Source organism: Topomyia yanbarensis, chromosome 3 (assembly GCF_030247195.1).
Source record: "Topomyia yanbarensis strain Yona2022 chromosome 3, ASM3024719v1, whole genome shotgun sequence".
NCBI lineage: Eukaryota > Metazoa > Arthropoda > Insecta > Diptera > Culicidae > Topomyia > Topomyia yanbarensis.
In genome coordinates, this window is record NC_080672.1 from 83,029,290 (window position 1) to 83,057,007 (window position 27,718).

The 27,718-nt window shown below is 39.6% G+C and overlaps 1 protein-coding gene across 1 annotated transcript in view; it reads right to left on the reverse strand.

Annotated features, from left to right (window-relative positions):
• LOC131691803 (coatomer subunit beta') overlaps positions 1–27,718 on the reverse strand; it is a 289,311-nt gene that overhangs the window by 84,013 nt on the left and 177,580 nt on the right. Inside the window, exon 3 of the mRNA XM_058978454.1 lies at positions 554–808. Coding sequence (XP_058834437.1) covers positions 554–661 — 108 coding nt within the window. The 5' untranslated portion in view covers positions 662–808. The remainder of the gene's footprint in view (positions 1–553; positions 809–27,718) is intronic.

The window sequence follows — 27,718 nt, forward strand, 5'->3', positions numbered from 1 at the left end:
GTCAACGCCAACGCAGCTGGATAAAACTAAAATGGCAAACCAAGCAATGTACAACTTTTACGTTCTGAGCTCTAAAAAGACAGAAAGGGTGGGAGTATAACCGAATCTTCGATTTTTTTCCACAACATTGCTTTTTAAGTGTGAATTGGACAGTGTCATGCTTCAAGAGACAGTTATATGTTTATTCGTGTAAAGGAACGTCAAAAGCGTACCGGAAATATTGCTGAATTCGCGAAAAAGTTAATGATTTGGCAAGCGATCTGCAGACGTGAATTGAAACGATGCTCATCACAGTTCTAACACTGAAAACTGTAGATCGTTTGGCATCGACAGTTATTTAGCCCCTAAATCATAGGGGCATATTTGCGCTGCGGTCATATGGGTTACGCGAAGTCTTAGAGGAAACGACGGTAGCATTACCTACAAGAACCATCCCCGAAACGGTCCAAAAAGCATTTAAAATCGCAACGATCTGAAAGCACAGTCCTAAATCATTGCTCATCCACCAAAATCCCGAAAATCATTTCGCACCAGCAAATAGTTGGCCACTTACCAAATTCATAATGTCCACCTCATCGAGCTGCTTCCGCAATCGTTCTTCCCGTCGGAGAGCTGCTTCCTTTTGTTGGTGCCGTCGCTGTTTGTTCTTCAAGTGTCCCATGTTCCGGTCCGGTTAGCCGGCTAGTAGTGGTTTTTCCTTTTACTTACTATATTTTCCCTTCGAAAAGAGGGGGGGGGGTAGTCCGACAGGACGATGTTCGGTTCGGCTCGCCTATTGCCCTTTTGCGCCAAGCATTCGACTCACTTCCTGTAAGTATTCGGTGGAAAAAAGGGGAAAAAAATCTTGGATGAGTGTTAAAGTTATTCGCCCATTTTCGCCAGCTCGGGGACGATTTTTTGAATAAATTTTCCCTTTCCTTTCCGTTCATGCAAAAATCTCTTTTCCCGACCGCCGTCATCAGACTCAGCGCCAGACGGGAAATGCGGGCTACTCCTCAGCACCCCATAGTGGGTTGTCATCTTTAAGGAAATCAATAAATTTTCCTGCACGGCAACGTGTTGATTCTGTCGCTTCGACTTATTCATTGGGCAAAGAAAGGGTGTCCCGTTTTTTTAGACACCCGCCCGTTCATCCGTTCCACTATACATAATGGATATCTATTGCGGAGGTCCGCATTCGCGAAAAACTGACAAAACACAAAAGACCGACCGAGTAGAGTGAAAAATGCAAATTTTCTGCTGCCGTTTTCCCGGCGACAGTTGTGAACAATGCTAAAAAGAAATTATTCTTTAATGTGCGAACGGGAAGTCACTCTGCCAAAATTATGCAACCTTTCGAAATCGCAATCGGGGCTGCATTAATCTTTTATGACAGTCCCGCTTGCTGGGTGGGTACTTTGGCTCGTTTTGCTGAAATCCGCATAATTTTCTTTCAAGGCCCACAACGAGTCGGGTCCAGTTCAGAGACATCCACTGAACCGAAGCTGACAGTTGTTTGTTTACAATCGTCTCTTTTATCGGCAGTCGAAAATACGCAAATTTAAACCCGCCGGCATGTTGCAACCTATAGTCAATAAAATATTCACTATTCAGTTGGAACCCGGCCGGGGATGTGCCTCTGCCTAGTGACAGAGCGATGACGAAACCGACCACCATCAACTCGGAGATGCGAGGAAGATTGAAACCGAACGGCGCAGGACCAACCGTTCCGCATCATGTCCGGCAAAATCGATAGTATGTTTTACCCGCCGGGGGGTGGAAATTCTGCACACTGGAGCGGAATCTGTCCGGGCATGGATTCAAGACCATGTGTGTGCATAGGCAAATTGAATGTGATGTAAAACATTGATTCCGGTCGCCGCTGTCGGCCGTTCGGTTGGTTAAGGTTGTGTTCCGACGGAATGTTTTTATTGCATATGTTATGAGAAGATCTTCCATCGAAGTCTTCGGTAAATGTTTTGGAATGGTTTGAGCGGTGTTCTCTGGTAAAGCAAATTATTGCGCTGAGCTGGAAGATCTGGGAAACCTCGTTTATGAATGTTATTTTTGGAATAATGGAACTTGGAAGAAATTGAAGCAGTTCTGATGTAACAAAGAAGGTTTAGTGCCAAGGATCGGTTTGCATGAATTCTTCAATGTTGAAAGTACACGGAGAATTTTATTTTAGGAATCATTTCATTTTCTGATTCGCCTGGCAGAAAAGTTTTTATTTTATCGCAAGTTTTCGAAATTGACCCTTTGACTTCGTACCACTCTACAACAACATTTGAATAGTGGCATGAAGCTATATCCGGCCAGAAGTTCGGGCCGGATATAGCTTCATGCCACTATTGCCACTAGGGCCCTCGTATTGCTTCAACAGAGGAAGCAGACGCTTCGCTAGACACTCTTTGAGGTAGATCTTCTCGTTTACAGTCCCGGTAGTCACGAACGACGCACTCTGTTTGTTATATGAGTAAATCGCGTGTCAAATCATGTATTTATTGGCAATATTTGAAGATTTCTACTTCCTTACTTCCTCCGGAACATCAAGCTGGACGGTAAAAAATAGTAGCCCCGGAAGTTACCGGAAGTCGGCTTTGACGTAAGTCTCATCATCCATGATGAAACAATGAGGCTTCGTCAGCATCTGCGTGTACAATATGACAAATATAGTGTCGTTTTTATGTTAAAATATTGCACTTTACAACACTTCTACTTTATTCTAAATAGTGGGTAGAATTGGGTTCTAAATTCTTTTAAATCAAAAAATTAACTATTTAATGGGGCTGGATGTTGTTGGCTCGAATCAAAACTTGTCGAAAGTAAACAAAGTTCATTTCATATCGTCAACCTGGCGCCCAGGTGGTGAAATCTACGGAGTGCTGGAGCGTTGCCAAAAAGAATTATTTTCAGATTAAATTTTACTAAACATCCCAGTTTAACTCAGCCGGAATGCTGGCTGGTTCTAAATCGTATTCCGGCTGTTGTGACACAACCGATTCAAGTTAGAATGTTCAAGGGGTACCATTTCGATGCGGCTTAGCCGCATAACCGAGGCCTAGGAACCGAAGCGGCGCAAAGCCGCTGAGGATCCGCCGGGAGAGGTGGCCACCGACATGCCGTCAGAAGCAAGCGAACCTGTGACCCACTCGTTTGCCCGGCTTACTCAAACATAGGGGCTATCCCTAGTTTAAGTCCGACTGAGCGGTAGCGAAGTCGGACAGCACGCGCAAAAGCGATGTGGCGTAGCCACATTGGGTGCTGGACACAAAATAAAATTGGCAACGCTAGTAAAATGTAAACACAAATGAACACTCCGGATGAACCTATCGTCAATTGACATTTCGACGAGTTTTGATTCGAGCCAATAATATGGGCCCATTTAATGGTTCGAGATCAGCCCCGTGAAAATTGTTTGTTGCCTGAAGCTGCCACCAAATGCCACTAGCGCTAGCTACGTTTCAAATGTTCAAGGTCTGTTCACATGAACTGTATAACACTGTTTAAAAGTTGGAATCAAAACAAGTAATTAATAACAATATATGAGAATTAACGCTTTCTCTTGCATCGCTTCTTCTCCACAAAATCCGAACGCTTTTATACCTGAGTACCAGTTAAGCACATCAAAATGAAGTTTGCTTGCATTCGAAAAGTTTCAGGTCGAGTTGACAACATTGGCTCGTAGCAATGTGAACGTTGCTTAAAGCGCGTTCGCTGTCATTTTTGACAACTAGCCGAGCCAGAAAGCAAATTATAATAATATTACAAGGTATTACAAGATATAAAAAATATCGTATTTGCTATTTTTGGTGAATATGCTGTTTCATACTACAGCAATAGCATTTAGTGTTAAGTGCCCTCCCTAATCGAAGATAATGCTATTTAATTTTTTTTTTATTTTTTGTACAAAAGTTCTCATAACATTGAAATGAAAAACATTTAGTAATTCGTTTTAAACCAATTTATGCGCCTTAAAATATTCTTCAAGTTGTCCAAAGGATGTGTAAAGTGTAAAATAAACCTGCAAAAGCTATAGAACTAAAACCGTTTTTTAAAGAAACACCCTTAAACTTACATTTGAATTTCTTGTGCAATGGAAAGTATAAAAGCTAGAGCTTGCATGTCTTCAGCAAATTTGTTTAACATGTGATGATCTACAATCGAAGACAGTCAAGCTTTTTCTCGATCCGATCCGAAGGGTCTTACAAAGTACAACCATTTTGTCAAACATATTGTAAGGCTAAGTCATTTAATTAGCAAAAAGTCAAAATTACTGCCAAATTAACTTTCTGGACCACTATGCATTGGTGGAATACTATTCATTGATTTTACTATTCATTGATTTTAAAAAAGACAACTGCTTTTTGCGTTTTCCAAGATGGCCGCTTTTCCAAGCTTTCTCAGTTAAACATTAATTATCGATTAAATGCGTCAAAAAATGTGGTTTTAATTCCAAGAAACTTCCTCAAAGTCATCATATTGCTAAAATCATTAGTTTTAGCACCATAAATTTCAATAACACAATAAACAATAAACTATGTTTTTGATATGGGATCACTATGCACAGTTGGGCCGAGCCTTTTATTTTTTTTTCTAAATGTACAAATGTTACCTAAAGTTGTCTTCGCCAAATTTTTGAGTCAATCGATTGAAAAATATAAGTGCTACATTTTTTTGAACCGTGCAAGGTCTTGAAAATCTGCAAGAATTTGAGTGACAAAAAGTTTTTGTTCATTCCAATTCATCTCGCTTTAATAGGTACTACAATGATAATTTAACAACACATACAGGCGTTTCTAATAGAAAATCATCTCAGGAATTCAATGGTGTATTTCGATTTGGGAAATAATGAGTATTTAAAAAGTTACCAATAAAATCAATATAACTATGTTGTTTAACGCGGACTTATTTATATTCAGAGTGTCATCTCTTTATCGGTAAAAGCGTGTTGAAGGATCTCATCTAGTGCAACTGACGTAGAATTTTATCTAGTTTTCAAAAATCATAGTGCCATCTTGCGCCGAAGGTTAATATTTGGACATTTGTAAAATTAGTTTTTTTTTCTTGGAGACGCATGGTATTTTTTGATTTCATGAAGTTTTGCATTATTATTCACCGGTGGATTTCTTTTTCTGAACGCTGCTTGTATATTTAGGGTTTGGGGCGATTTCCTTGATACAATTATAAGTATGCCTTAACCGTCTTGCAACTATAACTCGTGTTTCTACATTTTCACAGTTATCTGCAATATAGAAAAATTCAAATATATAGAAGCCAACGAGGCAAACTAACTGCAACTATTATTATATCTTTCCATGAATCCTATCTCTTTGGTAGGTATTAGTCGTTAGCTTTACTGGTGGCCGATGAAAGGTAAACACGTGAGTGTGGGAAGTGTTCTTTTTTACCCGATTTTTAGTTATTGGCCAGTAATGCAACATTTATTTTCAAGTGCAAACTCCCCATTGAATCTATCACAATCAACAATCAAATTTAAAATCTCCCTAAATAATTCACTTCCAAATTGACGAGAGTTTCAGACAAAAACGCTCACGCCTCTATTTCAAAGCAGACACATACAGTGCAAAGTATGCTCAGGATATTTTCGTACGAAAAATAAAGTCAGTACCCACAAGGAGAGATATTCATATCAGCATTAGAATTGAAAATCAATGGAAAAGTATTGAGCGGCTTAGCTGCAATATGCATCGTATGAGCAACTGTGAATAGAGCATAGTAGGGCATGATTTGAGATCATCAAAATCAAATAAACCTGTCATCTTTTAATAGCTTTGGCGATAACTATAAATAAATAAACCAATAAAACAAAAATTTAAGGCATTCTATCAAACACCTTAAGATTTTTTATCACTATTCTAACTATTTTAAACTATTATAAACGCATACGTTCATAAATTAGTATATGAAGATTATCTCTTAAAGAGCTATGAAGGGAAGATTTTTCCAATGATGGTGTTCAGATTAGACTGAAGATCTACAAACAAATATATAAAATTACATAATTTTTTAATCGTCCGATTTCGATAAATAGGAACCACCCTAGCTAAGTCGTTACTAAGGACTACCCTAGGAAATCAAAATGTTTCTATTTACTTACGAAGTAACTGTATTGAGAAGTTCATAAAATTCACTTTTGCGAGATTTAAAAAAAAATTCAGAACCACCCTAGGCTGTCGAATTTTCATTTTAGCGTCCTAATTTAATCAAAATCGAGTTCAACGCACCAAAATTACCCTTGGATGATATTTTTATTTATTTCAAACTACGTTTGAGGTTTTGTCCAGCTTTTGTATGGAGAGGATCAAGCTGTCTATAAATTGGCTGAATGGCAGTCCGGAACAGGGTTACCACATTCACAGATTTTTCTGTAATGTCACAGATTTTTTTTCACAATTTTTGATCACAGATTCTTTTTCACAGATGACAAATTTTTGGGGTTTTAATGAAACTTTCACAGATTTTTGGAAATATTGTGATTTGTCACAGATTTTTTTGGAAATTTATCACAGATTTTCACAGATTTTTTTCCTGTTTTATTCATCACAGATGCTATAAATTTTTTTTGACTGAAACACAGATTTTAATGTGGCATCCCTGGTCCGGAGTAGAAAAACTCTAGAAAGAAAACTGCAGAGACACCATTTTGGATCGATTAGATTCGGGTTTAGCTGTCGAAAAACGAATCCAATCGAACACTGCCTATCCTTATAACATTGCACGTGTCTCTGACCGAAGCATTGGGATTTCGTTCAAACACTTTCACTACACGCTTGTGATCCTGTTCCGTTCGATGCTCAGAGTTTGTTAGTAACGTTTAATCGCACTACACACCGTTGACTGCACGATTCCGAGTTGTTTTCCGATGTTCTGAAGAGGGAGTTGAGGATTTTCCAGGTGCTTGCGGAAAATCAATTCGTGACGTAGCTTTTCGGGTGACGCCATTGTTTCCAATTTCCGAAAAACTGTCAGCGGTAAAAATACAATGTAAACAATATACTCTTAACTACTTCTACCCAAATTTTCAAGAGAAAATACCTAATGGATTATTTTCTACAGCGTTTTTACTTTGATGCAATTTGATGTGGGACACCCTTTATGAGTGAGTTTATTGTATCTATGATCTCATCAGAGTCACTAGAAAATTCGAACGTTGGGAAATACTCACTAAACCTAGTCACAGACTAACAGACATAACTCTATGAAGCAGGTATGTACAAGAACGGTGCTGCACCGTGTCCTATTCCCGTGCATTGGCTCATACTGTGTCAGAGCTAAGTTCATTGAGCTAGTGCTTGTGAGAGTTTCCGATGGGCTAGAGTTAGCAACTAGTACGAGCACCGCTGAGCAAGAGCTCTCGCTAGCAAGCTACACAGAATTTTAGCTCAGCTATAGCTAATTAGAAACAAATACAACGCGTTAGCGTAAGTAATAAAGCCTGCATCGTTTTTTCAGCAACCTGTCGCACATACACCAACGCATATTTCTTGCTTTGTCCTATTGTTTCGTTCCATAGCTTACACAACTGCACAGAGGAGTAACTGGTGTCGAATTCTGGCCAAAATTATTTACTGCTGCTATTGCTGTTATTATGCCTTAATATGAACAAAAAATAGACAATAACTAGTTTTTGGAACAATTTGGAATCTATCCACCTATCAGTGCAGAGGTCAATTTTCTATATCCTTTCGAATACTAGTAATCTCGAGGAGATCTTTGGGAATACATTTGTTTTTTCTAGTTGCATAAACAAATAATCAGTGGAAAAGGGAGAGGGGAAGGGACGTCTGTGCACGCATTCATAGAGATACATTTTTCCACACATAGTATTCGGTTCTACAACATTTCGATGTACCCCAAATTAGTAAAAATTTCAATAGTTTCAAATCGCTTGGGATTTGTGGATCGGACAAGATCGGAAGAGTTGGAATGTTTTTCGGATAGCTGGAACCTTTACCGGATCTCGCCGTTTAATACAACTTTTTTACCATTTAAATTTGGAATAAAATGTTTAAAAAACGTATTTTTTAAAGTTGGTGCAATACACAGCAACACAACTATTTTCGGTTAGTTTTAGGTTGAAGTTATATAAATGGTTGTGTTCAACTACGTTTGTAATAATATTGTCTTATTCAATACAGTCATCACTAGAAAGTGATATTGCTGGATATATAATGAAAATGATCAAAAAACCCCTGAAATATCACCAAAAATAGCATCCATGCAAAAATTCCTTAACAATTCCGACATACTCATAATTTTGCCACGTTATGCAGGTATGCAAAAAATATAATGAAACAAAAAATCGAAAAAAAATATTTTAGGTATTGGCCAGGAATTTGTTCTAGTTACTCCTCTGCTCTGTGCACTGCACCGTTCTAGCTCATCGGACAAGCTTACCGTGCTAGTTGTAGCTCATGGTGCTAGCTCATCTAGCTAACTCGCTGTGCAAGCTCTTCCAATCCTACAGCTCGAGTACGAAGGTTACCTAGCACAAGTGGTGTTAGTGCTTATTGCGTTTGGTTCGTTCAAAGCGGCCGCTCAGTTAGTGTTAGGCTTTCGTACTGTGTTTCGTGTATTCCTGCTATGAAGGAATTCGTTCAAAGAATATCGATACGCTAATTGTACCAGAACACCTCCACCCTTGATACACGGTCCCAACCACTCATTTGCAAAAGGGTTATCCCTCAGACTCGGTAACAATTTTTCACTAGTGGTCAATCCCCCAGTATACTTGCGCAAATATCAGTAGCGGCATAATCGGAAATGCAGCCACGGTCCAAACTAAAAATATAAAAATGACCGTTAAAAGTGTGAACTATTGAACAGCAAAGTCCCGTTGCCCTTGAAATGGACCTTGATCTGATAGAAGTTCGCCTATATGATTTGGCACCTCGTGCTAGCACGGATTATATTATAAAATGCATTTCGAAGTATGGACAAGTGGAATCTGTCGCAAAGGACACTTGGAGAAGCTTTTTTCCTGGTATTCTCAAAGGTGCCCAGGAAACTATTAAGCACTAAAGTACTTCACTATATAACAGCTTATCGATGTTTATTTCGAACCGGAATGGATTTGACGGATAGCTGGGGTAAGTCGGTGTGGCGGCGCTAGTGTTTTACACAAATTTTATTAACATACTTGTTCGATTGCGGATGTCTGTTTTCTGAACCTATAAGCTCTGCTGCTTTTGTTTTATAAGAGACTATAGAACAGAATTGATGCAATTTTTATGGCTTAGCGATTACTTGAGTTCTATAACCAGATGGCACACTACCACTAACCCATGCGTAAAAACAGCTAAGGAAAACCCTGCTATCACCAACACCACCAAACAGCCTTCGACATCAGCCGGCTAAAACACAAATACTAGACAAAAATATTCCATGGAACCCACAAACCAATAGTTACTTACACCTAAAACGTGAACCATTTGATTCACATGCTAAAAAGTATGATTCTAACGCAAAATATGCATTATAATTGGTATAATGCATATATAACGTTATTCGTCCAGGACAAAAATGCTACTACACCATAAAACTTACACAATCCCACCATTGGAAATGTGTCAATGAGCTCAACGTTATCAGAGTATTGGTTTGAAAATAACCCTGCACTAATACATATGCAAAGAACACCTTCACTCGTACTCATTCTGTTAAATGTATACCAGGGTATAGCATGTATAAGATTGAGTTGTTTGATGGTAGGAGTTCGTACAAACATCAATGAGACGAGAATACGGGCAAGTAGGCCTTGACTGAAAAGTCAAGAAACTAGAGTCAGTTTTAAGACGTTCTTGGACGATAACGAACGTCCTTTGAAATTGTATGCAGATATTCGAGTTCTGAAGGGAGACAGATATGGACAAAAGATTCGACAATTATTTTTTTGAATCAAATATTATTTCCAAATAAAGCGAATCACCCTTGGGGTTAAAACCATAATAAATAAACGTTAAAAACATTTCTCTTCCTCAACAGTAAACCAGAGCAGTTGTCTAGGCGTTCACGCCTTGAAGTTTTTGAATTGAGGTGGTGGTTAGGACTAATGAGCTTACTAACCTCAAGTTGATGCTAGTTACTGTGGAATATCCGAAACACTGAAAGCCAAACTTTTCACAACAAATAATCTTTAACGTAGTTAATTTATTCAATTTCAATTACGCAAAAATCGTGTATTAATGCAATTCTTGTTAATGATTTAAACTGAAAAGCAGTTAAATTTTTTTAATGATTTCGCTTAGTAATTAAAAAGAACTGCGAGACATTAAGGGGAAATTTTATTCAAAATTTTCAAAAATTTGATTTTTTGTTTGCATTTTTTGAAAGGTACAAGCAAGAAGTTTAGAGTTCTAAGTTGATTCGTCTTTGGCAGTAACTAATGAGGGAAGTATGTAGCAGGCTGCGGAGAAGAAAAATGACAGCAAACAACAAACTTGAAATCCATGCAAACATAAATGGAGATGTATATATGTATATTATTATAACTAGTAAACAATGTTGTTTGCTGTCGTTTATAAAACCAACATGGCTGAGCGGCGTTTTTGAGGATCGTATCACCCAGGGCCGGCGTCACACTTTTAGCCCGAGTGGGTAGTAAGCATAGGGTGAGGGTAATAGAATAGGGATTTGCGTCATTTTCGCAATACACACGCTTGCATTACATTTACATTAAATCACTTTCGGTGTGTTTGTGCAAATGGAATTGTCGTACTTCGATATTTTCAAATGTGTGCCCGAGATACATATGTAGCAGATTTCAAATTTATGAAAAGGTCCAAAATTTCGAGTGGGTAATTACCCACTCGATTATTTTCGAGTGGGTAGTACTACCCATACTACCCACGCTATCCGCCGGCCCTGGTATCACCTAAGAATGAAAGCTGATTGGGTATAAGTGTCTATTATATTGTGTAAAACAGGTTTTTCGATTCGCGCATCAAAAAAGTTTGTACGGGCCATTGTTCGAAGCGGTGTCCTGCCATTTTGAATTTCGAAAAACTGACTACAAATTCGTAATCAGCGATTTCCCAAATCTCTTATTTCATGTAATTGTTAAAAAATATTGACGTTCTACCACTAACAATTAATCGAAAGTGTTCTCAGAACATTAAACGCGTTTATCTCAAAACATGACTTTTCAAAACTGCGTACAATTATATTTGAAAACGGTTCAATTTAAAGATTTCACCTTTTGACCTCTCGAAAGAAAACCTTTTTTATTGGAGGAACTACCTATAAAATCTTCAAATTCTTTGTATTCGCTATTTTAGTGGAGCCTTGAAGTGGACAGAAAGGGCTATAAAATCGATCAAAAAATTTGAGATCGAACCAGTACTTACTAAATTTGAAGTTTATTACCCGTTCTTAGGTCATTCCTCCAATAATTTTAGTTTACTTGAGAGCCTTATTATTACACTAAATACGTGTCGATTTCTTCCTTCCGGGAAGGAATCGAAAGTTTTACTGTAATGTTAAAATCCAATTGATACAAACATTTCATTAAGGCGGGGCTGGGTGATGGAACGATGACCTCGGAACATGTCTGGCGCTGTACACGAAATGGGTCATCGGACAGTCAATTGAGCTAACACCTACCTAAATCCATGAACCAAGTTATTTGCATGAATATATTTAAATACATGCAAACATCTTTTTTATGTAAATCACTATCAGCTAGTGGGAGATAGGATGATTAACACATACACGCACTCGCACACACACACACACACACACACTTGAGCCTTATTATTAGTTTTGTGTTGCAGATCGATCCTGAGACAGCAGACCGTACGCAGTTTTGGAATTCCACGTGCACCTAACTTTTGACAGAACATCACCACGGGCGCCACTTTTCGTCGTGAAAAAATTGTAAATGAAGATGAAAATATAAGCTTCTTGAATTCTAAAACTGTTTACTTCTATATGTTTTTTCATTGGTCCACAAAAGAATTTCAAATTTTGCTTACTTTTTGAATTCAAATGCGAATTCATTTGAATTAAAACCTCCCTTTAACTCACAATAATAATCCGAACCAGAAGCTCAATTCACCTAAAAATCCATATTGACAGAAACTAATTCTAAAATTAGCAAATAAGCTCGCAGTTACTATCATTACACAATATGGGTTTTTGTTCTTAAGACGTCCATAAACATCCAAATCTCGCCAAACATATGATTATGGCGTAAAAACCAACTGTTAAAATTCTCTTTATAGGGAAATTCCGGACGAATCGTAACTGGCCAAAGACAGTGTTCACAGCAGTTAAATAAAGAAACAAACTATTCTCTTTTGTTTACTTCCAACAACTGTTATCGGCGAGTAACGGTTTGTCCGGAATTTCCACTGAAAACGAATTTTGACAGTTTGCTCATAAGCCGATATGTTTGATGAGAATTCCACTGCCCATGTTCCAGACACGCCACTCCGCAAACCTGCGTGCAAAAGTGATATTTTTAATTTATGCAGATATTATACCGAAGGGATGTAAAACATTAAAACCTTTCAAAATAAACAACATCCATCGTAGGTATGCTGACTACTGGCACTGTCATCGTGTAATGTTTTGCGATAATACATTAGGGACGAGTGAGGTGCCATGCAACAAATGTCTTTATCACGAATGCTCGAACGTCGACGCTTCTTGAAGTGAATCCGAAACGAAGAGGTACGTCGCCGTTTTAGACGAAGGGCTACCTACCACTCTGACTTGGCCCCTTTTAAATGTGAACGACAGCAGCACCCCCTTCGTGTTGGAACATGTTGCATTTATTTTACGCATAGTAAGTGAAAAAGGGGGAATGTTTTTCTCGAGGGTCATTATGCGATTATAAGAATTAGGAGATAACCGAAATCAAAATTGGAATCTTCCTCACAAATGAGACTTTAATGAAGTCAGGACATGAGTTGGTCAATGTTGTTATTAATATTCAGCAGATTTTTAATGTGGCCCTTAATGAAAAATAAAATTAGAATTTTATTAAACTTGAAGCATCAAAAAATTATATGGTACTGGATCATAGATTCTGATTTCGAGCATTCTTCAAAACCAGCCCGATGAAAACTGTTTGTTGCCTGAAGCTGCCAGTAGCGCTAGCTACGTTTCAAATGTTCAAGGTCTGTTCACATGAACTGTATAACACTGTTTAAAAGTTGGAATCAAAACAAGTAATTCATAACAATATATGAGAATTCACGCTTTCTCTTGCATCGCTTCTTCTTCACAAAATCCGAACGCTTTTATAACCTGAGTACCAGTTAAGCACATCAAAATGAAATTTGTTTTTGTTTGCATTCGAAAAGTTTCAGGTCGAGTTAACAACATTGGCACGTAGCACTGTGATCGTTGCTTAAAGCGCGGTCGCTGTCATTTTTGACAACTAGCCAAGCCAGAAAGCCAGCTTATGTTGGCTTCACTCATTTTTCAAAGAAACGTCAAAACATTCACCCTCTTGTTCAAAACCTTCGATGAGGTGGTATTTTTTAAACCATTTTCATTATCATCGTCGTTGTAATTTTAAATCATACCGTGAAATACCGGTGTTCAGGTTCTATCTGAGGTTCCGCCACAAAATTGATCCGGCGGATATGCTGTTTTCTTATTATCCATCATGTTATACGAGGTCAGTCACCGACGTCAGAGACGTGACTCCACTATCTGGACTAGATATCGACCCATCTACTCATGAATTGGGGAACCAACGCTTTTACTTCTCTTCCGAAGGAATGCGTGATCACAGATCTTTTTCACCTCAGAAAAATTTCAACGATCTCGGCTGGGATTGTAACCAGACCAATTGAGATGAATGGCGGTCACGCTTACCATTGTAACACCGGTGCCGTCATATGCTGATTCCGACCCGATCGGTTTCGAAATCGGTTGTTGCATTTGATGTGTATTCCATACTGGCTCCATTCAAGATTCCGAATCAAATTCCGAATGGTTTGACGAAGATTCATACGACAAATATCGTTTGTTCTGTAATAAATTTTATTCTGTCCAGGTCATATTGTATTTAAACTATACAGAACATATTGTAATGTTTACGTGTAATTAACATCGATAATGTTTACTATAATTTCAAATTTCAGTTCAGAACGCTGTCCTGTTGCGAATGTTTTCATCGGCTGCCTCAATCACCACCATCACTTCATCCAATCCCAGCCAAACAGACATTTTCCCACCCGCCAGAACGAAAAACGCACACATCAGCAGCTATGAATAATATATTGAAATGGGAATAAATATTGTTGTTATTTGTTTACAACTCGATTTATTAATATAATATCATGTAATTCATTACCTGGCCTGCAGCAGCAGGAATTGAGCTCCGAGCGCCCGACCGAGTAGCGAGTCATCAGTTATAACCTCAAAATTTGCATACCAACGCAGGTCGAGATGGAATCACGTGAACCCGGTTGTATTATAGGGAAACCCACTGGGCAAAGGGTCAGATAAGGTACGATTGATATTTGAATTGAACACCTCCAGTGCTCCAGTATATATGATGTATGCAGTCAGCATTACCCGGCCTATCGGTTAGCTCGATTCATAACATATCAATATGCAAACGCTGAGAGAAATAATTTATGACATTTCATTTGTTCCCTTCTACTGAATGATGCTAATATGGGCAGAGTACATTTGCTAACAACATACGGGGACAGATTTGTTTGATTTCCATAACTAATTTGCTTCGATGGCATGTGAATTGTGCAAGCAACTGATGCGTCCGGGGAGCCATTTTGATTATATATGGGATCGTTCCGCGCGAAAGACGCAAAAATGTGCAAACTTGAAATCGATCTTCATGGATTTGAACCAGTTTTGGAGGAATTGTTCATCCAGGATCTAAACTTTATGTTGGTTGAACCACCCCTCGGTACAATAAGTCGTAGATGCTTTGCATTTTCCGCAACGTTGGCATATGTACACACACAAGTAAGTGACTCAATCAAGTACGGGTAGAAGGTGTGTGTTCGTTTTAATCATTCGTTGCTTGAATATTAAACGAGCAACATCGTGTCTATATCGTCCGGACAGTACAATCGTTCGTGGACATGCAGGGTTTCGGTTCACACGGCGAGGTGGGGAGCGCACGATAGACTGTATACAGCAGGGAAACGAGTGCAAGTTTTACCGGGGTTGACTGTGTGCGAGGCAGTGTGGCTACTTCTGCATGAGGTCAGATCCGTAGATTTTGAGTTTCACCCACCAGAATCCAAAAGTTTTTGAAGAATTTTGACATGAGAATTTAGCATTTTTATATTTGCTCCTAATTGCTGTAGTGTTTCGCTACCTAGGAACTAGATAGAGTTTCTCGCTTTGGGACGTTTTTTCAGTAATTTCACTTAATACTTTTCAATTTACATCAGAAATTGTTCATATTTTGACTTTGGATTATGAATCAGTTTTTCTGCTTCAGTGGCGTAGTATGGGAGGGGAGTGGCTGGGGAAACCCCCCCCCCAAATTTTTTGAATAAATTCGAAAAAATTTAACATGTTCAACAAAAATAAGCCAAACATTTTAAATGGAATTGTCAAAGTTTTATTTGCAAAAGTTATCTTGTGAGAATATTTCCTTGTAGTGAAAATTTACGGCAGACTTCGACACCTAACGGTCGGCTCGTTGAGGAGACTACAACGAATAAATCGCGTCGAAGCGGGAGCTAAATGGCTCCTGGTATCGTGACAAAACTGGGACCTTTTTGGTTCATGAAATGGGCATCGGTACCGAGAGAAATTCCGCCACATTCTGCAGTCCTTGATTGACGGCGAACATGGACTGGAGAATATGCGAAAAGTATCCCCATAGCGACCATCAGGCGATTCGCTACCGCATCGGCGTATAGAACTCTGCTGCAGCAAGGAGAAGGACGACCCGCAAGCTAAAGTGGAAGACGAAAATCTTTAACAAGAACCTCTTTGTTGAGTCACTTCGGCGAACAGCGGAATCAAGTACGTTGATGCGGCTGATCTAACAAGAAGGATTGTGACGCCTTGTGACGTTACCATGCCGCGCAAACTAGGACCACGCAGTAGACGACGTCCAGCTTACTGGTTAAATGATTCGCTCGGTACGCTACACGCTGCATGTCTCAGAGTCAATAGGCGGGCTCAGAGAGCAAGATCGAAGAGGGAGAGGGAAGCACAAAGCGACGTTTCGGGAAGCTAGGGCCGCTTTAAAGCGGGAGATCAAGCTTAGCAAATCAGTTTGCCATAAGGAGCTGTGCTGAGAAGTAGACGCCAATCTCTGTGGGACGCGTACCGAATTGTGAAGGTGAAGATGACGACCCGTCGATGCCAGCTGAAATGAGCCCTGGTAAGTAAGTGGCAAGTGACTAACGACGAGCTCAAAGAAAGTTCGATGCGACTACAATCAAAGAAAAACACCAGTCTGGATGAAATGCCAAACGTGGCGCTGAAAACTGTTCTCGTGGCATATCCGGACATGTTCAGGGTGGTGCTGCGGAACTGTCTAGCTGAAGGTAGTTTCCCCGAAATGTAGAAGGTACAGAAGCTGGCGTTGCTGCCAAAGCCAGGGAAAACTCTTGGAAACAATTATCCTTAACAGGCTGGCGAAATGCACGGAGGGTGAGCGCGAACTGTCTAAGATGCAGTTAAGATTCCGCAAAGAAGTATCGACATTGGAGGTAATTTGGACAATGCTCGTGAGTACTGAGAAGACATCTAAACAGAAGCTAAGAGGAGATCGATACTGTACGCTGTAGTTACGATAGATGTGAAGAATCCGACACCTCTCCTGTCGGGCCACGGCTGCTTCTGGAAGTATTTTCATCGGTTCGAGTACGCAACGTCATCATTGTGCCCGGAATGTGAGAACGTCTACCCGGTCAGCGGTGCAAGCAGAAAATTAGCAAAAGTTTAGCAAAGCGAAATTGATGCTGGCAGAGTTTCTGCGAGCATTTTGCGCGATTTGTGCGAGAATTCTGGCAACGAATTCGCTCAAATGCAACAACCGTTTCTGACAGAAGCGGTTAAACCAACCTGTGCTGCTCACTTTTATCTAGAATCCAGCCAGAAATGTACGGCCAAGATCTCTGCACGCTTCCTGACACATCTTTGTCAGATGTTTTGCTCGATTCGTGCTAAATTCTACCAGGTAGGAATTTCCAGGATCTTTGCACAGTTTATGCCCGAGTTATGCCAGGGTTTAGCTCGGTTCCTGTCAAAATTTGCCAGAAAACGCGAGCGAAACCGAGTTCGCCCTAGCTCAACTAACCCGACAGGATACGCGCAGAAATCCAACAGGCCTGCCAAACCAAGACTTACAGAAATCTAGCAGAGCGGTCTCTGCCAGAAAATTTGCTCACTGGGTAGGAGACACCGGAGCATGGGGTCTTCGAATGTCCGAGGTTCGAAGCGACGTACAGGGAAGCTGCTTGAAACGGGAAGACCGGACATCAACCCGGACAATGTTGCCTACAGAATGACGTAAACACATAAAACGCGGCCAACAGAATGGTTATGCTGATCATAATCGCCTTACAACGGAAATGGCGTGATGAATAGCGAGCAACGCTTTCGGGAGAGCAATCACTGCCGGGAAACTCCGCAGGATTATGATAGATTCACCGTCTAGGATTAGTTGAGTAGGCTGCGACAGACCACCGAGTATGGGTCGTCGGGACGCCACGCTCCACACACCAATTTTTTGTATTTTGTTTCAGCAAAATATTTTGCTGAAACTTTTCAGCAAAACTGGATTTGCTAAGAGTTCAGCTTTGCAATTTTTGTTTCGCTGATTTTTGGTAACGCCCATTATTTTGACGAAAATCAGCAAATCTATAGAATTTGATTGCTGAAACAATCAATGAAAGAATTCCAATTTTGCTGAGTTCCAGCAAATAAAATTGACAGTTCAGCAAATTTTGACAGTTTTGAATTGCTGTAATTTCAGCGAAATATTTTTTTTTGCTGGAAGATTTGCTGATATTTCAGCAAGGTAAAATTCAGCAAAATTTTGCTGATATTCGACAATCAAAATTTACTGTGCATCCGGAATGGCCGAACTGACCTCGGCACCTAGCTTATTGGCTCGGTTTCGGGAGAACTTCTCTCGTCGTGGAAGTCTCCGTCCGAGTAGGCCAGGTCCATCGTCGGGGATTAGTCTGACCAAACCGGTTCTCTGAGTTGTTTTAGTAATTTTTTTACCTGCTCAGGGTGTAATTGTGTAATTGTAAAGAGGGTGATCAGCAGCAGACGGAAAGTGGTGATTTTGACAGTTTCCGGTAACTACAAAACAGTTAAAACCTTCATCAATAATGGTGTGGTTGTTAAGCGGGTGGTAAGCAGGAGACGGAAATTTGGAGAGTGATACCATTTTGGACACCAATATGACGGCTTTCGGTTACCACTGCAAGTATAGTTACTATATTCATAGTTAGGCGGAGACACTGAGCGGAGCCAATTGAGCATGTCTAATGCCGGAGCCAATCGAGCATGACGTCACATAACATGTATTCTTTGGATGTATATGGAAAAAGTATTGTGATTATGGTAATAATTATTTTACTCTTATCTTGTGTTTTCGAGTGTAGAGAAACGAAAGGAACCATTTTTTTCTGTAGCAAGAAGAGATATTCGCACAAGTATATAATCATATAATCAGACCTTAGAATTGGTTTTTCTACTTGTGCATGTAAAGTTCTTACTCACGACGACAATGAAATTATTAAGCTAGAGCTTGAACATTTACATGGGATGCCAGTGTTTTCTTCTTGAAATAAGAGCTGCCAGTTTTCCGGCTTTTGTGTCCGCCTAACTCTTAATATAGTAACTCTAACTGTAAGTCAATGTAAGTAGGGGTTTCCCCACTACTCGGGTTCTGATTGCCCGACGGACCCTTCTTTTCAGGGCGGCCTAGGTACCTCTACAGAATTTCGGATTTTCGTAACAACAAACAAAAAAGGGGAAAACAAATAAACTAAATTTACCGACTTTTTCCTCCTATTCTCCTGGCTACACAGTGCACTCTACGCTGCTTGTCAATCTGCTGCTGTTGACGGGAAGGCAGGCGGTTTCTTCCGACCAGCCTGGAACACAACGGCCGCATTTTCCCTGATCGTTTCTGTTGGCTGCTATCGCAGCGGTTCTTTTCAATTATCCAGGGAGGTGAGCAAGGCTCTTTTGTTGGAACCTCCCTAGCGACGGTGGTGACGAATCACCGGATTCTTTGCTCCCCGCAAAGAATCCCGGCAGACACCGCAGTGTTCTTCCCAGGGGGAGCCGCTGTCCACCCTGCTTCGTCCTCCTTGGCTATTAGCTGGGAAGGAGAGCAAGGCTCGTTCGGCTTATCCTTCCCAGCAAGGGCGGATTGATGCGTCTGGATCCTTTGCGGTTAGCCGGGGAAGCGAAAACTCCTTGTTGATTTGCTTCCCCCGACGGCGATACAGCACCAAAAACACTATTAGTGCCCAAACCACGGGCCGGCACTTTCGACGGGAATCTCTTCCGTCACACACGCGCACTACGGTCACAAGCTATTGTGGCGGTAAACTTCCGAAATAATCGACGTCTGGCTTTAACCGTGGTTAGTTACTTTCTGGTTAAAATTCGATGGCCGCCTTCCTCACGACCAAAACAAAACACGAAACCGCACTGCCGCTGGAAGCTGTCAGTCGGCAGCATAATCTATATACCTCTTTTTGTAGCAATCGGAGAATTGGAGCCTATCTAACCCTATGTTAATTATACACAAATGTCAAACAAAAATTACTACACCTTTTTGCACAAACAAAACCGTTCACAAACCCGAAACTATATAAAAAATTACAAATTTAACATGAACGGTACAAACATTACGTAAACAATACACTCTACGGAGTGTATACGCAAAAAAGGGTATATTTCCACCTAGTGCTAAATTGTTACCCTAACGGGTTACACCACAAAACTATGAAAACCATCATCAGTATGGGTATTATTTGAAAGTAATTGATTTTTGACGCCATTTTTAAAACCAAGATGGCTGATCCGGTAAGCGCAAAACAGTGAAAATCATCATTAATGTGGATGTTATTAGAAAGCGAGAAATGACTAGAAAGCCGAAATTGATTATTGATGCAATTTTGAAAACCAAGATGTCGGCTTCCGGTTACCATTTTGAAAATTAAGATGGCGGTATGCGGTTACCACAAAACAGTGAAAACCATCACCAATATGGGTGAATTTTGAAAGGGGGTGGTCAGTAGAAGACCGAATTTTATTATGGATGCAATTGTAGAACCCAAGATGGTGGTTTCCGGCTGCCACAAAACAGTGACAACCATCATCAATAGGGATGTCAAACACTGAAAAAAATCCAAACGTTATTTCTATTTGCTTCAAACCGCTTAAAATTCATATGAAGAAGAAGTGCTATTGTTATCACGCGCACACATACCTTCTATGTGTCAACTGTATAAACCATGTATGCACACACATAAGTTATATGTGCATATTGTTATAGAATGGGGTTTTATGTGCCCAATAGTTATGAAACATGAATGTAAGATTAATACTTCTTGTAAATACACACATTAGGTTTATGTGCCAGCAAATAGTGTCTATATGCCTCCGTTAATTGCAAATATCTATGTGTAAAATCAATAGGCTTTTTTCAGTGAATGAAAGGGAATGTTCAGTCAATAACGGCTTCTTGTTATCATAAAACAGTGAAATCTTATCATCGATATGGGTGTCATTTGAAAGGGGGTGGTCAGTACAAGACAGAAATGGACCTTTGATGCCAATTTGAAAAACAAAAAGGCAGCTTTCGGTTAGACATGCGGTAATAGTCTGCTGTTATTCTGCTCTTGTGGTCATAGATATTGTCACGCCAATATGAATAAATTATCTATAATAATTGATACGCACACATCACATCGTTTCATTCTATTTCGAAAATCTATATTACCTTAGCTTAAAATGTTCAAAAAATACTTTGGCTAGATCACAGCCATAGCTGAATTGGATGGAGCGGCAGTACTATGATGCCAACATCATTTCTTCTCCGGCAGACAACGTGCAATCAAATTAACAAATTCTGTAAATCGATAGAATTGAAAATATTTTTTGAATAAGCATTATACAAATGCGGATGACATTTGTAAAGTTCTACAAATCTCTTTTTCACCGATACATACATTGTAAAAAATTGATTAACCAATAACCATTTCTGGTATGGTTTAGCTATTGAGATATCTGGCGTTTAAAATACGCACACTGAGATCTCGCATTTTTCTACAACCGCCCTCCCCTTAAGCCCAGAAGCGGTTTGTTTTCGTCCCAATTCTCCGTGTAAACGATTTGTTTTCCTCCCAATTCAAACGTCAAAACGGTAAAATACCAACGCAGCTGGATAAGTCAACGGTTTTCGGGATAAATACGAAGCTTGATCAATATAATTTGAGTTTGTATATAACCCTGCTCTATCGACACTGAGAAATCGACTATGTCGATAAAGCAGATTTATGTACACACTCAAAATATATTAATCAAGCTAAATATTTTTCCTGAAAATCGTAATTGAACTATACTAGATATAGTTATTGGTCAACCAACTTTTTACAATGTATCCGTGAAAAAATAATAGTGATTCCGATTGCCCTAGGGCCACTGATTGATTTTCGTAAGACAAATCAATCTGTGAATACGTTTATTTATAACTTACATTTGATTATATATTCAATCATTGTGCAAAAATATGACGATAAGCTAACGATTCCTTGAATCATTGCTCGACAAAATATGTTAGAGAAAAAATAGATTTCTGAACGGTAATGATGCTTAATGACCTATCCAACTTGCAACTGTGTTGGTTTCATATAAAATAAATAATTCAGTATGTATATGGATCGCATTAAACACTAATTGATTAGTTTTCTTAAAAATTGATAAGCCGGCATCACTAAACGTAAATCCCTCGACTTACTAATATACCTTTAAATTCGAAGAATTTTTTTATTCTGTTCGATAATCGATCTTACTTGTCATAAACATGATTTCCAATTTAACTATTGCAGTCGATTTCTATCAGAATCGGCTTATATTAAATAAATCCATTTTCCAATCCATAATAATGCTTGCATAGTAATCCTCCGCGTTCCAGCCACCTTTCGTCCGATACGATAGGATGTAGCTTTACCACCCGAAAGCAACGAATCGGCTAGCCGGATTTTCCAGCATATGGCTTGTATTGTGTGACAATTTTACGATTTTTTTTTGTCGTTACATTGCACTGCATTGTTTCGCCGAGTACATTTTCCACACTATTGTTCCCGCGTTTCTCTTGCGCCGTCAACCGCCACCCGCCGCCGCCGCCTACCACCGGCAAAGGGTTTACCATTGTTCAATTGGGAAAAGGATTATCGGAAAACGTCGGAGTTCTTTTTGCTGTTGCTTTCGGTACACTGTTTGTTTTTTCCCGGTTTGAAAATTGTATCAACTTTTTTCTTTCTTCGTTTTTCTCTTTCCGGCGCATTATATTCCGGGAGAAGGGGATGGGGATGCTGGTCTGCCGATATGTGGGTGATGACGCAAATATGTGAAAGCTGGACGTGGGTTCAACGATAAGGAAAATGGGGTGCAGGGCCCAGCTTTTGTTGTTGCTGCTTGCCGGAGAAACATAATTTATGATATTTTTAATTTGTTTAAAATTTCGCTCATTTCAAGCGTGAATTTTCACCGAGCGAGCAATTCAAAGCGAAAAGAAACTTTATTGAGATCAAAGACACGCCGGCAAAATCAAAGGAATTTCATTATTCCTCATCATCGTCTGCGAGCGAGAGTGTTCTTCCCATACGGATGTTTTATGCTTCGTGCCTCGGGTCGTCTGGGATCGCACTGACTGGAAAGGTCGTCGGTTGAGCTTGCCGCCGATATTGGTTACGACACCCTTGGTAATTAGGTAACTGTGTCCATTCATTAAACCATGGCTAGTCGAAAATCTTCTGTAAAAGCTGCTTATTTATTATTTTATACGATTTTTATATTTATTTCGAAAAATAATAGAACGGTGCTAAAATATCGGAACATATTCACAGCATACCTTCGAATCTACCTATTGGGATGCTCTAAACATTGATATCCGCTTTTATTAATTCGCACAAAATCAAAGCCGCACAGTTATGCCACTTTCAAAACTAGAACCCAGAACAGGTCATGCGATGTTAGTTATTTTCCATATTTCATTTTTCCTAAGTAACCGCACTTTTCGCAAAACGCTCCACTCCCCTCCTTTCCCGTTCCAGCGTTTTGCACTCGACCATGTTTGAATAGTACAAAATCGCTCAGGAAGCTGCACCGGCTGTGCAATACGCCCTTTCGCTCATTCAAAGAACATCGGGGGCTCTTTCGGTGTGGCGGGCGAACTTGTAGGTACGGTACACTCGCATTCATTTCTCATTCATATTCACAGATAGCATACAGAACCATTTTTAATATTTTCCTGATGACGACGGGTTCCACCCGGGAAAATAGGCCGGACGACGGGGCGGGGAGGCGACGACGGGTTTGTAGGCAAAACCGGCCGGGAATGAGAACTCGGTAGTTTTCTTTTATCTTTCACCACAAAAGCGAACTCCCGCCAGCCAAGTGGTGGGTGCGGTGATTTCCACCGAGGATTGGTTGCCGTATCGCCGTACGATGATGATAATGGCGCAAAAAGCTTTTCCACCTACTGCCCACCTCGCCGCAACCAACCCCCCCAAGCGGGATACCGGTACAGCAGCAGAACTGTTGATAGCACGACCACAGAATAAATGAAAACAGGTACCCTTGGCCGCTTCCGCCGGGATCCTGCCCTTTCCAAAGGACCTTCCGTTCCATTGATAGTGTGCTCTATGCATCATATTTCACTACAACAAAATGGGATTTTCTGTTCCCGTGCCGAGTCATAGAATATGGGATGTGAAAAGCCGGAGATAGAGAGACAGTTTTTGTTTTCTATATAAATAACAGCGCACTTTCAGGGTTTATCCTGCCATCGGGCGCCACCACCACCGCGTTGCTATATGCCATGCCAGCACCAGTGACTGCTGTGGTGCTTTTTATGCGTAGCAACTACCCGAACTTCAACTCCACAAAATCATCGCAGCAGCCCAGGGAAGCAAGTCTTTCCATCAACCGAAGAGCGCAAAGATCCGCCATGGACGGCCATGATGCGCTTCTAGTCGTTCTATGGGACGAATGATAGGCGAGCATGTGTGGCTGTGTGTTGCTTACAGGATTTTTGATAACGACCATGACTCGGCTGGAGTACGTCATCAGGCTGCTGAAAGCTGTTTAAGGATCTTGTTTTCTGATAATGATGTTCGTAAATTTGATGATAGTGACCGACACTTTTATGTATGTTTTTAAGGAACATCTTTTGGTGATTTTATTGTGAAATATTGAAAAATATTGTTTTTTTATGTTTAGAAGACGATATCATCAGTTTTTGAATGACACGGATTACCTTTCAAACTTCAAATCTAGGAAAAGCTTAAAAAATGAGACTTAAGCGGATACTTTCGGATCCTTTGACTTTATAATTTTTACATTTACAGTAAAATAATTAAACGAAAGGTATGATTCAATTTCAATTGAATTGCGCAAACGATGAGTGAGTAATATCAGGAACATAACAGGAGTAAAGTAGAATATATTAAGGGTAGTTACCCCAAAACAGACCAGGACGTTCAACAGGAGGAATGATTCTGACAAATATTATATTAATACGAATTTATTTGAAAAAGCAAATGTAATTTCAATATTGGTATTTTTTTAATTAGGATAGTTTGCCTAAATTCTAAATTGCAGCATGTTAGAAAACAAATGGATGATTTTCTCAATTATAGATCAAACATTTCATGGTATAAATAGTCTTGGTGCGTTTTTATTGAATTTAGTAAGAATTTTGTAAATGGGATAAAAATGTTTCTCTCTAAAAGTACGCATTTTTGATTGTAGAAATTATGAAGACGTCGGAAGTGGTTTTTTGGACCACAACAAAATGAAGGTGTTACAGCTGATAAGGCCAAACTGAACTATGGTCAAAGGTTCGTCCTGGAAAAAACAGAAATTACCAAATATGGTCCAATTTAATTCATAAAGTTAGTCGTAAATTATATCATGGAGTTTATTCTGCATGAAAGACTAATCAAAAGAAAACTTTGAGACTTGCATCTTAAAAACAATTTTAACGTACAGTGGGCAAAAATACATTTTATCTTTAATTTGGAAAAATTATGTCGATTTTTCATATGTATTGGTAGCGGGTGTCCTTACGAGTACACTCATATCATTCTTCAACCTCAATTATTCTTTTCTGATTTTTAAATTAAAAAAAAACCAAATTAACCCATTATTGCCCAACTTATTTTTCACACGCAGGACAAATTGAGTTTTCCGATTGGAAAAAATGATGTGGTCATTCCAGTGAAATTAATTTCCTACTAAGAGTAATTGATATAATAAGGAACAACCAGTGAAAATTTCAAATTGATCGATTAATTAATTCCTGAGATATCGTGGTCGCCGCGAATGAACTTTTCAACAAAATACAATTCCGAGATAATCGAGTTTTACTGTCGCTGCAGCGAGTCAACGGTCTAGCGTATCAAACTCTACGCACCGCCTACGAGTGGTTAATGGGTAGCGGTCTATGAATCGCTGTAACTCAAGTTTTAGTATTCTGATCTTAATGAAATTTTGAGAAAATTTTCCTCAGCGTATGTAGTTTGAGAATATCTAATTTAAAAAAATTCGATTGTTTTCATCATGACAAAAATGTGTAACCCCTTAAGGGAAAATTGAATAATAACAAAACATAAACACCGGTTTAACCACTCTAACTTCTCTAAACGTATTCTGTAAGAGTATATGAACAATATTAACTCATTGATAATGCCTGTTCTGCGTTATTCCTTAAGTAATAGGAGTTATTCTTAGCACCTACTATATATAGTAGGTCGGGCAATAATGGGTTAAAGTCAACCAACAAATTGACAGTTGTCCTACTAAATGACGTATCTGCAAATATCTCGTTCGCGTCATTGTTAACCGGGACAGCACCCCCCTTGCCATCGCAAGTTTCATATGCAAACTATGGAAGAACTGATAAGGCAACCTATAGAGTCGTGAAAGTCGCATGGGTTTGGATGTGTTATTGTCCTAAAAGGAAGAAACTAAAAATTTTTTTTTTCAATAGTTTCGGGCCTAAAAATTGAAACAGGGTTGAGTTATTAACTCACGGTACTATTCTGCATCAGGATATGCCTTAACCCGCACACCCCTAAAGATCCCTATTATTGCAAGAACTTTTCTTTTTTTTATTTCACACTCTACTATAATTATCTCATGGATTTCGACCGGATATTTAAAAATTTCTTAAGTGTTTTTGAGTTCAGGGCTTTCGACAAAGTGATTTAGATTTGTATATTACTAAATAATTCGAAATTTTGCAATCTGTTGATGGGTGGATGATTTGTTTGCATAAGCTATACGGATAAAATAGAATGATTAGATCAATTGTGATTTTTTATCTTTTCAGGACGATAACGACTTCTATTTCTAAATTAGTTATGAAATTTACGTTTCGACTTCGTCTCATCAGAATGCGATGCTAACTTAGTGACAGGATTAAGCTAGCACAGGATAGACGCTAGCTCCAAATAATGAAAACACTATTTCTTGCGGGACATCACACTGGACTAGGGGTTTGTCAGAAACTGAAATAGTGTTTTCGATTTATGCATATTTAGTGCATACGGCATTGGCTTGCTAAGTCAAACCACGTTTCGATTTAATTTATTCTCATCAGCTTAACCCTTTCATGTCCAACTTTTTCTAGTGCATGTAGGGTTTCAAAGCTATTTTTCCTTGAAAACGGTGTGGTCAAGAAACACGAAAAGCCTTTATTCATAAAGAGAGGTGCATTCCTCGCAGTGCTCGAAGCTGCACAATTTATACCTTCCAATGCTCAATGCAATTCTCCTAGAATATTTACAATAGTCCAATGGCGTGTATAACGTAGCCAAAGCCTAAATTGATTTTATTAGTTTTCAATAATATTGTTACATAACGAAGATATATGAAAAATTCATTTTCCGTCGTCAACGTAAACTGTCCCTGGCAGCACTGCTTCATCGGAATCCAATCAGACCAATTGCAATAACTTCAGTTCTAGAGCTGATCCTTATAACTGTATAATACTCAAATGAAAGGCAATAGCACGGCTCAATGCATTAGCACAACTGAGCCGTGGATCTTTCGTGTTTTTACCCGGGCCCCGTGGTGGTAGAGGAACGCTATGTGGAAAGCTGAGCTGCAAGCAACCGGGCGGGTCATAGGTGGTGGATAATGCTTAGTCGCGATAGCAACTAGTTGTGATTCGCGACCCGAACCAGTAGCGGGGGCTGACTGCGGGTGTGATAGGACGAGGTAGTGGGCCCTACACGTTCTAGGTCTAAATACCACGTGTCCTAAAGCATCCCTGACGAGGCGAGCCAGCGCTGCCTTTAAATAAGCGCTTAGTCCAAATCTCTCTCCTCCCGTGATCCTTCAGCGTTACTGCAAGTTTGTCGCAGGCCTAGCTAGCCGCCCATAAAATAGCATGCTCAGGAAGTTTGGTAAGAAATTTCGGATGGACAAAATTGGCAACGGAAACGGACAAGAGACTGGAAACTTGGGACATGGAACTGCAGGTCGCTTAACTTTATCGGGAGCA